At 44.4% G+C, this 16,939-nt stretch overlaps 2 protein-coding genes across 2 annotated transcripts in view; one reads left to right on the top strand and one right to left on the bottom strand.

Annotated features, from left to right (window-relative positions):
* Window positions 1–16,939, bottom strand: part of LOC136161650 (zinc finger protein 665-like) — a 365,259-nt gene that overhangs the window by 226,851 nt on the left and 121,469 nt on the right. The gene's annotated exons all lie outside the window — the stretch shown is intronic.
* LOC136161657 (zinc finger protein 665-like) overlaps window positions 6,690–16,939 on the top strand; it is a 61,777-nt gene continuing 51,527 nt past the window's right edge. Inside the window, exons 1-3 of the mRNA XM_065926683.1 lie at window positions 6,690–6,746; window positions 8,702–8,760; window positions 14,173–14,255. Of these exons, the coding sequence (XP_065782755.1) occupies window positions 14,241–14,255 (15 nt within the window). The 5' untranslated portion in view covers window positions 6,690–6,746; window positions 8,702–8,760; window positions 14,173–14,240. The remainder of the gene's footprint in view (window positions 6,747–8,701; window positions 8,761–14,172; window positions 14,256–16,939) is intronic.

Below are 16,939 nucleotides of genomic sequence, written 5' to 3'. Positions count from 1 at the left end.
CAGTACTTGTGTTGTACGGGCTTAGTTGCTTCGAGGCGCGTGGCATCCTCCCACACCAGGGATCAAACCCGGGTCCTGTGCATTGGCAGGTAGATTATTTACCACTGCACCACCAGGGAAGTTCTATTCAGTATCTTTTAACAGGGCGCTATGTATAATACACTTCCAAACAAAATTGGGGTCATCAACCAATAACTGGAAGATATTAAAACCAGGAGAGACTCCCCCAAACTTATCTGGATTTGCTGAAGAGGTGGATGGACCCAAGAGATCTGTCCTGAAACACAAAGGCCAGAATGTCCAAAGCACAGTATGGTGCCTGCTTTTCTCAATCCTGCATTCCCGTCAAGGTGTACCACTGGGCCACTGCAGTGACTAATAAGCTTGATCCTTGAAGAAGTGGAATGTCAAGACATTTTTCTCCTTAGAAGTGTTAGTATGAAGTAGCCCTTTCTAAGAGTTGTGTGTTTCATATTCTAGCTTATCATCACTACCCAAAGCCAGTTCTTGTTTACTTAAACTGCTTAAATTCTAATTGCTGGAATATTCCTGGGTTCAGCTAGCACCCCACATCCAACCCCACCCCACCAGCACCGCACATCAACCCCCACCCAACCCCAACCTGGCCACCACACCAGGTTTCAGTTCCCAGGCCTCTGAATTATTTCAGCTTCATCAGCAGGACTCCAAGTACAGTTTGGTTCAGTCGCTCAGTCATGTTTGACTCTTTGGGACCCCATGGACTGCAGCAAGCTAGGACTCCCTGTCCATCACCAACTCCCAGAGTTTACTCAAACTCATTGTGTGGGTGATGCCATCCAACGATTTCATCCTCTGTCGTCAGACATGCAGGACTCCAAATGTTATGCCTACAGCTTTTTTCTTTTCATTGTGATTATCCCAAAGAATTTTAAGGTTTTATTAAAACTTACAATTACTTAAAGTAATGAGCATCAATGGTGAACACAAGACGTGAGAGACCCTCAAGTATTCTCGGTCCCGCTCGGCCCCGCTCCTCACACGTCCCGACGCAGGCGGGTGTCCTAGGCTCCTCCGCCCCTCATTGTCACTTTCCTCCAGAATCTATGGCTTGGGAATATCTGGTATCTCCCCTCGAAGGACGTGAGTTTACAGAAATTACTGAAGCCGAGACTTGGTAGGTGCGGTCTTTGTGTTGCACCATTGATTGCTCATTAGTTTAAGGTACTGTTTTTTGTTTTTTAGTCTTCTTAAGCTCCGCCCATAGGGTCTCCTCTACTCCATATCTGTGGTCTCGGGTCACTTGGAACCTTCTTAATCCACCAACCTTTCCTCCCTCAGTAAACTCTGTTGTTACCTTGAGAGGCCCATGGTCTAATTTCCTTTTAGTGGAAAATCCTGAGGTAACATATATCATGCACGAAACATATAGTAATTTGTTACTAGAGAGAAAGTCATTATAATTGAGAACTGGAACTGAATAATTTGGTAAATATACCAAAACACTTGTTCAGGAACTAGCTTAGACTTTCATCTGTGCAACTGCTGGTGGAACTGGAGTTCTTTCTCCAGTGTTAGGGAGTCGTATTACTGTCCTTTTCTGGTTTATATGACCAGGGTCATAAATTGACTACAGAGACTATTCATTTTAGGAGATTATTTTTAGGGATGCTGGTTACATGTATGAGCTCTAGAATCAGAGAAAAACGTAAAATGGTCTCTATGCTCAGACATTTCCAACTCTTTGAGACCCCATGGAGTGTAGCCTGCCAGGCTCCTGTGTCCACGGGATTTCCCAGGCAAGAATACTGGAGTGGGTTGCCATTTCCTAATCTTGGGGATCTTCGGACTCAGGGATAAAACCCCCATCTCTTGCATCTCCATTGGCAGGAGTATTCTGTACCACTGAGCCACCTGGGAAGCCTCTTCGGTCTGATACTAGTGTTTTATTTGAATTAAAGAAGTGAGTTTGGGTTGGTAGTTTTCCAGTCAGTGAGACCCAGTGTGGATAATGCTGATTTATGGACTGCTGACAAGTACAGTGGAAAGTGGCATATAATAGTGAGAAAGTATCTTAAGAGATCAGAGGATCTGAAGTCATTTGAGAGATAGATTTAGGTTTTGTGCATTACGGTTGACTGTCAGTGCTACAGTAAACCTAAGGTGATTATGTGGGGCAGTGGACAAGGAGCAGTTAGCTACAAGTAATGAGGCCTGGTTATTTGTGCGAAGGTTGTTGGTGGAATATTGTCAGAGATAAAAAAAAATAGGTTGAAAATGCTTCTAGCTAACAGACCTTTGATAGAGAGTGATTCTCTATCAGGAGAGACTCGCCTAAACCTACCTGGACTTCCTGAGGAGGAGGATGGGTCCAAGAGGCTGTTGCTGATTTACCAAGGCTAATATTTCTGAAGCTCAGAATGGTACCTGTTTTTCTCCAGCCTGCATTCCCCTCAGGGTGCATTGTTGTTGGGCCGCTGCAGTGACTAATAAGCTTGATCTTTGAAGTGGAATGTCAAGATAGTTTTCTCCTTAAAGGTGTTACTATGAGGTGTTACTAAGAGCTGTGTGATTCACATTCCAGCTTGTCATCCCTACACAAAGCCAGTTCTTGTTTACTTAAACTGCTTAAATTAATTCGAATTGCAGGAATATTTCTGGGTCCAGCCACCACCGCACATCAACCCCCATGCACCCCTCCCCACCGCCAGCCTGGTCATCACACCCGGTTTCAGTTCCCTGCCTGAACTGCTTCAGCCTCATCAGCAGGAATCCTGTTAAGAGAATAATTTCAATGCAATTATCCCACAGAATTTTAAGTTTTTACTTTAAAACTTCTACAGTTATGAGGAATCAATGATGCAACACAAGACGGGAAAAACCCTCAGGTACTTCTAAACCCTGACAAGATACCTGGGAACCCAAAGGAAGAACACAGCAGGTGTCCGCTCGGCCCCGCCCCTCACTCACCCAGGCGCAGGCGCGTGTCCTACGCCCCGCCCCTCCCTGTTCTGATACCAGTGGCTGAGGAGTTTCCAGTCTCCGCTTAGATGCAAGCCATTCTGCAGCAAATTCCCGAAGCCCAGACTTGGTCGGTGCGGCCGACCATTCGGAACATGAGGTACTTGTTTGTTTTTGTATTTGTTGTTGAGCTGCACCTGTGGGGTCCCCTCTCCTCCCTATCCGTGGTCTCCAGTCACTTCGCGGCTCCCTATCCCCGACCCCTTCCTCCAGCCGAAATAAATTCAGTCACTGCTGTGAGAGGCCCAGGGTCTGATTTCCTCTCGATGTAAGATCCTGAGGTAACACATACAGTGCACGAAATACGTAAGAATTTATAAGGAAAAGGTCATTTTAATTATGACATAGCACTTGATGATTTTATAAGTATCAAATCACGTGTTCAGGAACTAGTTCAGAATTTCAGCTTTGGGACTGGTGCTGGAGCTGGAGTTCTTTCTCGGGTGTTAGGGAGGCGTATTACTGTCTTTTCTGTTTTATATGACCATGGTAGTAAATTGACCACAAAGACTTCATTTTAGCAGGTTATTTTTAGTGATGCTGGTTACTTGTATGAGCATTAGAATCAAAGAGAAATATAAAATGGTCACAGTGCTCAGTCATATCTCTTTGAGCTCCCCAGGGACTGTAGCCCGCCAGGCTCCTGTGTCCTTGGGATTTCCCAGGCAAGAATACTGGAGTGGGCTGTCGTTAAGTCACTCAGTCCTGTCGGACTCTCAGCAACGCTATGGACTGAAGCAGGCAGGATTCCTGCCCTTCACCATCACCAGGACTTGCTCAAACTCCTGTCCATTGAGTCCGTGATGACATCCAAGCATCTCATCCTCTTTTCCACCTGCCTTGACCTTTCCCAGCATCAGGGTCTTTTCCAATGAAAAGAAACGTTAGAAATGTAATGAGTGTGGTAAATTCTTCAGTGTACTTTCAAGCCTAACTTGCCATCAGATGATGTACAGAGGGGAGAGCCCTTGAAAATATACTTGAGGTTTCAGTGCTTTTGGCAGTGGTTCATATCTTATGCTTCATGAGAATATTCACACTGGATTGAGAACAAATGATATTGAATGTGGTCAGGCCATTGAAAATCTACTTATTCTAAAAAAGTTCATCACCAGTGCCAGGAATGTGAGCAACGTTTACTCATTGGTCCCCCTTGCACCAGTAATCCAGTTGTTTGTACTGCACCAAACAGTACTAATGTACTGAATTTTGAAGCTTTTAGGTTGTGCCTTAGACTTACCAAATACTTCATGAGTTAAATTGCAGTGAATATGCTGAGGCTTCATGTTATTGTTCATTTATCACTAGATGGCAGAATATTTATCTTGAAGAGAAAGCATACAGATGTAAAGTGTGTGGCAAGGCTTTTACCCAAAAATCACAAGTTGGGGAACATATTGGAGCTACACCTCCCTAATGCAATGAGTGTGGGAAAATGTTTACGTTGAGTTCAGGTATTAGGACTTGAGCAATCTGATCATGAGAATGTTCAGTTTCTGACCATGAAGCCTAACCATGATGAAAGCTCAGTTTATGAGTCTTTGGGATGGACTGGATACGGATCCCAGGTGCCAAGTCCTAGTGATGGGAGCTTCTGATCATGCTGAGGATTTTGACTCAGCTATAAGAAAAAGAATGCCTATGAAATTTCGTATCAAACAGCCTGCTCTGAAACAAACCTAAATGTGGGAGTTGGCTACTAGAAATGCATCTAAGAAGATATTGCTAAGATAGATATATTTTGACATGTGTTTTTGAAAATAGCATATAATCTGCAGTTTTTGAATGTTCTGAAAATGATTAGATCCCATGGTTTGATGGGGGTATGGAGTTCATCCACAAATTCCAAATCTTCAGAAGACTGTATTTTTTTCAGGCTTTTTGTTACCCACATTTGAGAGAACGTTATTGTCATTCAATTGGACAGTCATGTCCGACTCTTTGCAACCACATGGACGGCAGCATGCCAGGCTTCCCTGTCCTTCACCATCTCCCAGAGCTTTCTCGAACTCATGTCCATTGAGTTGATGATGCCATTCAACCAACTCATTCTCTGTCGTCCCCTTCTTCTCCCACTTTCAATCTTTCCCAGCATCAGGGTCTCTTCTAATGAGTCAGTTCTTCACATCCGGTGACCAAAGTATTGGAGCTTCAGCTTCAACATCAACCCTACCAGTGAATATTCAGGATTGATCTCCTTTAGGATTGACTGGTTTGATCTCCTTGCAGTCCAAGGGACTCTCCAGAGTCTTCTCCAACCCCACAGTTCAAAAGCATCAGTTCTTTACCACTCAGCCTTCTTTATGGTCCAGCTCTCATAGCCATACATGACTGACTACTGGAAAAACCATCGCTTTACTATACAGACCTTTGTGGGCAAAGTAATGTGTCTCCTTTTTAATATGCTGTCTAGATTTTTCATCGCTTTAGAAAATAAAGACCTAAAATATATTACAACTTGCAAATGGAAAGTGAACAATTCTAATTCTGTTCATACTGAACATATAATCAATTCGAAATTGCATTATGGATATTATTTAGTTTAGTGTAATCTCCTAAACAATTTGTTGGGAAAGATACTTAACAGTCAGGCTTCCCTGGTGGCTCAGACAGTACAGAATTCGCCTGCAATGCACAAGACCTGGGTTGGATCCCTGGGTTGGGAAGATCCCCTGGAGGAGGGCATGGCAACCCACTCAGATATTCTGGCCTGGAGAGGCCCACGGACAGAGGAGCCTGGCAGTCCATGGGGTCCATGGAGTCACAAGTAGTCCATGGGGTCCATGGAGTCCATGGGGTCACAAAGAATCAGACGCAGTTGAGTGACTAAGCACTTCCTCCAAAGAATAGGATAGAGCATTGTAAAGAATAATGCACTTCTCATCAAAAGAAAAAGAAATGTTTTTTTCTCCTATTTTGCTTTCTCTCTTTAGGTTATCGATACAAAATTATGGATGCTAGGTAAACATTGTGCTAATCGTTTTACAGTGTACATATCAGTTAATTTTTCTCTGTAGCTTAAACTTACACAATGATATCTGTCATCGAAAGAGTTGCTTATACAACCCCCTTTATGTCACTGTTTAGAGAGTTGGGTTTAGACAGGGAAATGATTAAAACACGTTGGATAAAAGAAATAGTAATGCAGTTTATAATCATTTAAAATGTCTTGCTCTTTTTAAGGCTGTGGTTAGTGACCCAAATGATCACATCCCTTAAGTCCTCCATCTCAGACACCCAGGTACTGACCCTGAGATTGTTAAACTCAGCACTATGCTGACTTTGCTGTTTTGTAGGGTGTCAGTAGGGAGTAGCCCACTTCTACCCAGGGACAGTTTTGTTATTTGTAATACAGAGACTAGTCCCATTCTTGTTTCTTAAAACTGCCCAAGTTCCCAGATCCCTGAATTGCTTCAGCCTCACTAGCAGGATCTGAGCCCAACATGCTGTGAGAAACAGCTTTTTATTGAGAATAAACCCTTTTAGTCTTCAGAGGAAGGATCTTGGTTCCGACAAAACTTGAAGCTTTTACCTGAGCAGTGTCACAGATGTAACTTAAACCTGACAAGGTAACAGGCCCCGCCCCCGTCCGCGCCCCGCCCCTCCCACGAGCTGCGGGCACGGCGATGCTCGCCCCGCCCCTCGTCGGAAGCCGCGGCTCTAATACCAAAAGTCGTTTCACACGGACCCGGAAGTTGGAGAGCGCTGAGCCGAGGTCCCCAGCGGCGCCTAAGGTTCCTTCTAGGGTACTACCCCTCAGGCTCACTCGTCCTCAGGGTGTGACAATTGTCAGCGACCTGAAAACCCTGGCACCCGATGCTCGGCCGCGAATAAACGCTGCCGCTGCCATTGCGGCCCAGTTATCTTTTCGTTTGGGTTTTAAGAGTTTCTGAGGCGGTTTCGGTCATCCTCAGTCCGCGTAGCCACCGCCTCTGGCGACATTTTCCTGCTTAAAACCCTTTTTTACCTCTGGCCTCGCCAACTACAGCCCTCTCTCGCGAGTTGGAGTCGCGCTCCGCCGCGTCGCCTTCCCTACCGCTGGAGGCAGAGCCCGTCGCGCCCTCTGCCGGGATTCCGGAGAGCCCGCCCCGCTCCTGCGACCCCTTCCCTCCCAGCCCCTCTGTCCTCGCGTCTCCTAGGCCTCTCCTTGTGCCCCGCAGGGCCCCCCTTTCCTGTCAGTCAGTCCCTTCACCCCGCGTAGGTAGGTGACCTGGGCCAGCCATGTGACAGCCAGTGCTGTTCCATGTCCAATTCAGCTCGGTCGGAAAAGGTGCTCTTCCGGTCCGGGGGCGTCTCGTTCTGTCGCCCACTCAGTAAATCCAGGAGGCGGGAGGATCAGGAGAAGCAGAGTCAGAAGGGCTGAGAGAAATAACTGAAACTGAGGAGAAAAGCGTCAGGGAAAACCAATGCGAACACTGAGAATGGCTGAGGGATTCCAAAGGGATAGTGAAGTCAAAGAGGTTAAGTCTTGAAAATAGCCAAGTGGGCAAAATAGAGAAGTATTAATAAATTAGAAAGCCAGATCTCCAGGGATTGGAAAACAGCACAGGGAGAGCTGCCCTGTATCAGTGATGGGAGCAGGGAGGCGACGGGTGAGAGGGACGTCAGAGGTGGAGAGTCCCTAACTGGGTTTTGGCCGGGTTTGAGTCCAGGCCTCTTGGGTTAGAGTCCCGAGTTGTGTTTTCACCCGGTTTGAGAAGGGGAGTAATCTGGAGGGCAAAGAGGGAGCTGAAATGGGGGAAGAGGCAGACACAGGTATGGATTTTTGAAAGACTCAGGAAGATTGGAGAGAGGGGGAACGAGTTGCAGCAGCCTGGGACAGGACACGTGTGAGGGAGGAAATAGGAGAGGAAGAGGAGAGCAGAGGGGGAGAAAAAGAGACCCAGAGACCCAGATGAAATAAGGGAGATAGGTGAACAGAGGGTTAAGCTCGATCCAGGTGTGGCCAGTTGTTTGCATACAGATGATTTTAGTTCTACAGAGGAGGATGAGAATTTCAAAACTCCTGTCTATAAGGCTTGTGTCTTTTTTTATTCCTTGTGGCAGAAGATGGCTTTCATTTGCAAACCCTGTTGAGCCTGGGGCAGTGGCTTGATTCACTGACTTCTGAGTGACCCTCTTCTCTTTTCCTAGCTTTTCCTTCTCTTTTCCTATAGATGTCGAGGAAGAATAGACGTGGGGCAAGAAATGACTGACTGTCACTGTGTGGTAGTTTCTTTTTTTTTAATTAATTTTTTTTTGGCTGTGCTGTCTTCGATTCTGTGCGGTGGGCTCAGGAGTTGTGGCTCCCAGGTTCTAAAGCACAAGCTCAGTAGTTGTGTACAGACTTAGTTGTTTGTACTTGTGGGATCTTCCTGAACCAGAGATAGAACCCATGACCCCTGCATTGTCAGGCAGATTCTTATCCACTGTATCACTATTGGGTAGCATTTTTAAAGGAACACTTTTTTTTTTTTTTTTAATGGATTCACATTTTCTCCTTTCTTTATGTATAGTGCTTTTTGTAGCTTGGAATAGGTCTTAATTCATTCAGTGTCTGTAATCATTTTTAACTTCAAAATTAAGCGTTTTTAGTTTCCAGTATTCTAGTCTTAATCACACTTTTGTAAATACGATTATTCTCTGTTTTTTTTTTTAAATTTGACACCAGATTTTTAAATTAAAAATAATTCACAATTCTTTATTTTCAAATTTTTTTCAGATTCATTCCTTGCCTGAGCGCTTTCTTCCCTTCATCTCGTACATTTGAAATTTTCTTTGGTAAGTAGTAAATCATCTTAGACTATTTTATGCCATACGTAGCAAAAATGTCACCTCATTTATCAGTTCTAATGAGGTAGATGAACGTAGTGCCTATTATGCAGAGTGAAATAAGTCAGAAGAGAAGACAAATACTGAATATTAATGTATATATATGGAACTTAGAAAGATGGTACCAACGATCCTACATGCAGGGCAACAAAGGGAGACACAGATGTAAAGAGCAGACTTTTGGACTCAGTGGGAGAAGGCGAGGGTGGGTTGAATTGAGAAAATAGCATTGAAACATGTATAGTACCATATTAAAATAGAATGATCAGTGCAAGTTCGATGCACGAAGCAGGACACCCAAAGCCAGTGCTCTGGAACAACCCAGAGAGATCGGGTGAGGGGAGAGATGGAAGGGGGTTCAGGATGGGGGGACACATGTCGAATTCATCTTGATGTATGGCAAAAACCATCACAATATTATAAAGTAATTATTCTCCAATTAAAATAATTAAAAGATAAAAATGAGGAAACTGTAAAAATAAAAGTTAATTAGCAAAGATCACCTCCCCTCCCTTTCTCTGAATTGAAAGAGAAATACATCTTGGAGGGTTTTATGTATGGGACATCGTGTAATAAAATAGGCATATTTTCAACTGTGGTTTTACCAAAGACATGGATTGTGTGTATGTGTTTACTGTGCACACACAAATGGATATTTCTGGTCTCAGCTCTTTACCAGGGAATAACAGAGGTATGACATTAGATCTTGTGAAATTAAAGGCATTTCTTTGAGAAATGGGAAAATAAAAGAACATTTAACGTGATAAAACCAACAAAATGCTTCATTCTTTCCTTTTAACAAAAAAGAAAAAAAAATACCTAGTTTAACCTAGGTTAATACCTAGGTTTGTCTAATGGTCTGTTTTCTCCATTTTCTATGATCAGTGAAAAAAAGTGAGCTGTGAGGTGATATGAAGATGTTTCCTTCAGATCCCTTTTTGACTTTTTTGTGCAAATGAGGAAGGATGGGCTGGATTGACCTGGAACCTTCCGACAGAGCCTGCCTCTTCATGATGAAAAACGTGGCTCAGATCCTACTTCTAAGCTGACCCCTTACAATGTGTTTTGTATCAGTGGATAGATGTTTGCAATTCTGTATTTTTAAAATATTTTACTGCAATCTTATAATAAAGAATTACCTGCTTCGTATCAGTTTGACCAAATCGTGAAAGAAGAGTTTCTTTTGCTCAGATACATGACAGATGCTTCTGGTGTTAAATGGGATGGGCAACAAAGACAAACTTGGCCCACTTGCCCTTCAGCCTCCCATTTCACTATTCAGTTATACCCGGTTCTCTTCACTCAGCTCAGATCTTCTCATAAGCGGCTTCTCTCTGGGCCTGAGGGAGCCCACTTGTACATGGAGATGAGAGACTAGACCGGAAACTAAACCAGAGACTAGACTAGACTTGAGCGTGAGCAGCACTGACCCCTGAAATGATTAGCCAAATTGGCTGTGTGTCTGTGGGTGGCAGTTCTGGTTTGGAGAGAGTGTCTGGTGGTAATTAGAATTTTAAATAGATCCCAGTCCTCCCTAAATGAAAAAAGAAAAGGAAAACTGTAGGATGGAGGCAGGATCACAGGCTCAGAACCAGATGACTTCTATGAATAAGGCTAAATCTGAAGGGAGGTTTTCACATCCTGACGTTCAGACCTCCACAGGCTTTCATTTGTTCTTGGGACAGAAGCTTGACTCCTCGCTGTGGCTCCACAGCCCTCTGTCAAACTCAGGGCCCTGTCAGTGTCTCCAGCCTCATCCTGGAGCTAACTGTTTGCTCATGGTTCAGCCTGTCGTGGTTTCATTTACCTTTTCTCTGTTCCCAAATACCAAAACCATTTCTGTCTGACATCGTAGTTCCTTTTCTCACCTTCAAGTCACCCTGGCTCAGGCCCTTTGTCTCCCTTCAAGTCTAGGCTCAGAGAGGTTCCCCATCCCCTCCTAACAGTCTCTCTCATGTTCCCCAGGTTTATTGCCTCTGTATCAGTTCCATCAGCAGATTCTTGCCCTTCTTCATGGGTTATTTTCAGTCCTTCCTGGTTCCCTTCTTTTTAGGGCTCATAGTGTTCCTCTTCTTCCCAGCGTGGTTGCAGTACCTGATCCTGGAAATGTCTGTAGATGAGAGGACTATGGGTTGGGCTAAATAATCCTCAGGGAAGACCAAGAGAACAGGGCAGGTGATGAAGATATTTCCCATGTTCTAGACATTTCAGCTGTAATTGATCTTTACCCCATGTGGCTACTTAATTACTCAAAAGAAGAGCCAAGGAATATAGGAAGTCCTGAAAAGCCCTACAGAACTGGTGTCCTCAAGCAGTGGACTAAGATGTCCCCATGTTTTGTCTGCTGAGTTTAGTCTGCTGCAGCCCCCAGATAAGCTCTGTCCATCCAGGGACCAGTCACCATCGTGGACAGCAGCTTTGCCATCTAGGAGTTCATGTGCTCAGTGTCAGCGATTGTGATTTCAGTGTGCTGAGAATGAGCAGAAATCCAAAACCTAACGGGGCAGGAAGGAGATGTTGCCCCACCCCCCACCCCCCACCCCCCAAGAGCTAAAATAACTTCCTAGTAGGTGTGGGTGGAGAGAACAGGAGATAGTGAGACCTGGAGACCCTTGCTTTGAGACTTCCTCATCTCAAATGCCTTTGCACCTGGACTCCATAATGTCCCCAGGTGGTGGCAGACTTTCCCAGGAGGGCCAGTTTCTTGATTTTCATACTGAATGTGAGTGTCCTTTGGGTGGTAGCTCGTGTGCACTCCTTTTGTGATTCCCTTTGCCAAAGGCCCCTGTGCGCTTTAGTCTTGCTTAGTCCAGTCATGCAGGGAGGAGAGGTAAACAAATGGAGAAAGTGGAGGGAGCCTGGTGGGGTGTGCAGGGGACTTGTCTCAGTACTTCAGGGCCTCAAGGTGAGCCCAGTGAATGGAGTGTGCACCCATCCCAAGTGTAGTTACAGGGACAAGGGGTGTGTGGATCTGTTGGAAAAGAATGTCTCAGTTCAGGCTGGAGAACCTGGAAGTGGGTTTGTTGGAGAACCTACATAGAATGGTTTGAGCTGTTCTAATGCTTTAGTTCATATTCCCTGGGATAGCAATATTGAGGCTGAGATTTGCCTGCACAGGTTTGATTGGACAGCTCATGACCACACATGAGCAACAATGAAAGACGTGGAATTGGGCCCAGAGAAGTCTTTTCCACTGTTAGAACTGTGACCTGGGTTGATCCCACAGACACCTGTGGATACAGGAGGGTGGGAGCCTTGGGCTTGGGCTGGTTCTAGCAGGTGCCCCCATCATCCACTCCACTCGCTGGCTTTTGTTGGCTTTCTTAGCAGGCAGGCACCATAGAGTAACAGGGAACATCTCAGGTCATTCTTTTACTCAACTTTGGTATCAATGTGTACTTGGGGTTGCCGGTGAAGAAAGTTTCATGTGCATTTGGAAAGATACCAAGAGAATCTGGAGTGTTTCCATGGAAGATGCTGAGGTCTCACTGGGCCATGTGCATCATTGGAATTATCCCTCTTTTTCAGAGTCTTTGGAGATTTCGGTGTTTGACCTGGATCACTCACTGTAAATGAAAATATGGTGTCTTGTGTCTGTGGATGCTTGGGTGTCCTCTTGTATTTTGTCTCATGCATGAGTTATCAGGGCTTGGAATGCTTTGTGTTGGTATCAGAGGGTTCGAGGCTCATTATGGGCTTTGTGGAGACACTGTTGGACACCATGAAAGTTTGTAAGCTTGTTTGAGTTCTGCTGGGAAATTAAGAGTACTAAGGTTAAGATAGCAGAATGCTTGTTACTAGGTGGTCCTGCTCGGTAGGGATCTCTGGGCCCAAACTGAGAAGAGTCATAAAGTCCTGTAACGTAGGGGAAGATGACTCCGATAAATGAGAGGGCAGCGATGCCACAGTGATCTGCAGCCCGGAGGCTCGTCCTCTAGAAGTTGCAGCTGCAACTCTCTTGCTGCCAGGCCAGTGCTGGGTTCTCTGTTATCCACTACTGTCCCTCCCAAAATAAGCACCCACACAGGCACAGTACAGAACACACGGAATCTTAACTGCCCTGTTGGTGGTAATGTAAACGGTACTGCTGTGTTGGAAAAGAACATGGAAATTCCTTAAGAAATTCATGTAGAACAGACCTACAGTCTGTCAAACCCATTTCTGACAGATATCCAAAGGGAAAGTGATCAGTTTTTTAGGGACATGTCCGCAGTCCCATGAGTGTGACTGGATTTGCAAAGCCAAGGCATAGACACAGGCCAGATGTCTCTTGACCAAAGAATAGGTAGCAAAATTGTGGTATAGAAATATTTATTATATACTGTATATTCATGAACTATTTTTTCTCCATGTATAAGTATAAAAATGAAGGATCCTGCATTTATGCCAAAATGAATGAACCTAGAGAACATTATGCCAAGTTAAATAAGGCTAAAAAAGGAGGACAGATATTGTATGTGGAAACTAGAATTGTCAAACTTATAGAGCCATCGAGTAATAAGGCTGTTACCAGGAGCTGGGTGGAGGGGGAAATGGGACACTGTTAGTCAAAGAGTAGAGATTTTCAGTTGTAAACTAAGTAAGTTCTGGGGATCTGAGGTACTGCATGCTGCCTGTAGTGTTTCTATATACTTGAAATTGACCCAGAGAGAAATAATACAGTGTACTCATAGGTGGAAGTGTAACTTACTCGACTATAATAATTATTCAGTGTATGAATCTATCACATGTTCACTTTGTACACAGTATGTTTATAGCATTTTTGTTAGTTACACCTTAGTAAGGCTGGGAAAGAAAAGGAGAGTTGGGGGGTGCTTTTCTCCTCTGAGTGGTGCTCAGCCCAGGCTTCACATTTCATTGATGAGGCATTTTGCATACCCATGTCTTATACCCTCTGACCAGAGATTCCCATTCAGGTAGTTTGTGTTGGTCCACAGCTCGAAAATCTTTAAGATGCCCCAGTTCATTCCAGTCTGGATCCCTCACTGAGCATCAGGACTGTGAGTCCTCTCATTCCTGCGGGCTGAGATCTGGATTGAGGAGGGGGTGCTCTGTTCTGAGTGGGGATGGATCAGGGCCTGCTGTGTGACCTGAAGGAGATTGCCTGGTCAGCGGAGGTGCCCCCTGCTGCTCTGTACATGAGGCCTCACCAGGAGGGGAGTGTGATCCCAGGGAAAGTGTGGGAAAGTCCTGTGTTGGTCTCTCTGCGGGAGTTGACTGTCCTGAGTCCCTCCTGAGACAGTGGCCACAGGGGACTGTCTGTTCCTCATGGGGAGGGCTTCCCTGTGTGTGTGATTGGGGCTCAGGAAGGGGATGTGTTGACTCTAAGCATTAAACAGCATGTTTTCACTTTCATGATAGACCTCTGAAGACTTGTGTTGCCTGAGGAAGCCCTGAAGTTGAGGAAGAGGAAAGAAAAGGAGTCAGGCATGGCTCTTTCTCAGGTAAGGTCATACTCAGTCTATCCTTCCTGAAATGCCCTTCTCTGGACTCGCTAATCGTGTCTGACTCTGCAGTGTCCTGTCTGACTCCTGTACACGCACACTCACCCGGGCCCTTCCCTCAGGGCCTGTCGTCTCCACTTAGATCCCGTGTCCCCATGACCTGGTGACCTGGCCCTTGTGAGGAGGCTCCCTTGGGCACCGTCCTGGGCAGGGCTTCTCACCCACGGGTTGGAGACGGGGTCTCAGTGCTGTTGGCAGCAGGGATTGCTTAGGGCCCCTCTGTATGTGCTGTCTGCTCTGTCAACCAGGGTAAGGAAACTGTCCATGAAAATCAGGTATTAATATGCACAATAGCTGGTAAAATCTGGAAATCAGATCAATTGAGACGGTCCTTTCCCTTTTGTGTATCTTGACATCCTTGTGAATATACCTTACATATACACACAGCATTATTTCTGAGTAGTGTGTTCTGTTCAGTTGGTTTATTTGTCTGTTTTTATACCAGTACTACATCACCTTGATTACCTTGTAATAGGTTTTGAAATGGAAAGACCTCCATCTTCCTTCTTCAGGAGTGTTGCTGTTTGCTCTTTGAATAGTTCTGTGACTTTCACCATGTTTTATTCTGCTTCTACAAAGTTGCCATGGCAGCTTTGATAATGAGTTAATTGGTAGATTGACCCTTGTGTGGTTATTAAAGAATCTTTTTTGATATAACACATTTCTTTTGTAGTCTTTATGAGTTTTACCTGTGAAACTTTGTCATGTGGGAAAGAAGATAAATTGGCTTCTTTTTCAATTTGGGGACCTTTGATTCCTTTATCTCATCTAATTGCTCTAAGGGTTTCAGTGCTTTGTTGAACTGCAGTGCAGAGTGTGCATCCTTGCCGTCTGGACCTCAGAGGAAAAGCTTTCCTTCTTTCCCCATTGCTGTGCTCTTTTCATAATTGCATTTCTTATGTTGGTGTTGGTATAATTTGTTGTTTGTAGTTTGTTGAGTGTTCCATCTTGAAGGGTTGTCAAATTGTTGTCGAATGGTTTTTTCTGCATCGAGATGATCCTGTTTTTTTTTTTCCTTTAATCTGTTAATGTATTGTGTCATATTGACTTTTATATGTTGACTTCTCCTTCCCTTATGTGAATAAAATCCACTTGGTCTTGGTGTCAGATCTTTTTATTTATTTACTTAAATTATTTTAAGTGAAGGGTAATTGCTTTACAGAGGTTGTTGTTCCAAATACCAGCATGAATCAGTCACAGGTATACATATGTCCCCTCCCTCCCATCTTCCTCCCTATCCCACCCCTGTAGGCTGTTAGAGAGCCCCTGTTGGAGCTCCCTGAGTCATTCAGCAAATGCGCATTGGCTCTCTACTTTACACATGGTAATGTCAGTTTCCATGTTACTCTCTCTATACATCTCACTCTCTCCTTCCTCCCCTCCCCACTCCGTCTGTTCTCTATGTCTGTTTCTCCAGATCTTTTTAATACGTGTTGAAGTTGGTTTGCAAGTATTTTAGTTTTGCATAAGTTTTCGTCAGGGGCATTGGTTTCCAGTTTTCCTTTCTTGTGTCTTTGGGAAATCAGCAAACTATTAGAATCATGCTTGCTCCATAGAATTAGCAGGATCAGTGGTAATTATTTGTAAATGTTTGGCAGAATTTGGTCCCATATTTTTCTTAGAAGTTTCCGACTACTCCTCACCCAGGGATCAAAGCCAGGTCTCCCGAGTTGTAAGCAGATGCTTTACCGTCTCAGCCACCAGGGAAGTCCTCTGTTTTCCTTGACTAAGCTCAAGACCTCGTGGACTCACACATGCAAAGCTTCGTGATTGGCATCAGCAGTTTAAACTTGTCTTTCCTTCTGGTGACCTGCCAATGTGTGATACACAAGGAGTTTTTTTCAGAACTTGAGCATTTATAGAACTGATTTCAAACTTTGAAATATCCAGTTGCCTGTTTTCTAGCCGTGTGTTCTTGGTTCAGTAGTTCTTAGATAGGAACTAGATACCTGCTGCATATTGTACTGTACGTTATACTGTTCCCTGTGCGTTCAAAAGGAGGCAGATAGTAAATTTATTTGTGAAGTATTTTTCTGTTGGTTTATAATGTCCTCACTCCTTGACTGATAAAAGAGCTGGATTCTATACCTACCAGTGCAGGAGACACAGGTTTGATCCTTGCTCTGGGAAGATCCCACATGTAACAGAGCAGCTATACCTGTGTGCCTTGATATGGATATGTAACTCCATGGTTTTATTACAAAACCATCACCTCATAAATAATGGTGTATGCTTTGTAGCAGTTTCAGTTGTGTCTTAAGTGTATTTCATGGCATTAAGTTTTTTCTGCATCATCACATGAATGATGTAAATTGTAGCAAGATAATCGACATTGTGTGGGTTGTGATGGAAGAGGGTGTGACCCTGTATCATGACATTTATGCTGTTCTGTTGTATTTCAGCTTCCTTGAACTTGTTTCAGATATTGTCAGGGCATGCTCTGTGGATGCTCTTTCCTTCTCTGGTAGTTAAGTAGTTGATTCTTCAGCTTCAGTTGTCACTCCCAACCACCTGAGCTCACGTGCTGTTGCCTCATTTCTTAACTGTTTGATCTGAGTGATTTCCGTTTTTTTTTTTTTTTTTTGAGTGATTTCTTAGAATGACAGAATTTACTCTTGCCACAG

Source organism: Muntiacus reevesi, chromosome 2, assembly GCF_963930625.1.
Source record: "Muntiacus reevesi chromosome 2, mMunRee1.1, whole genome shotgun sequence".
Lineage (NCBI taxonomy): Eukaryota > Metazoa > Chordata > Mammalia > Artiodactyla > Cervidae > Muntiacus > Muntiacus reevesi.
The sequence above is the reverse complement of the archived record's forward strand: the minus strand, read 5'-3'. Positions and strand labels throughout refer to the sequence as shown.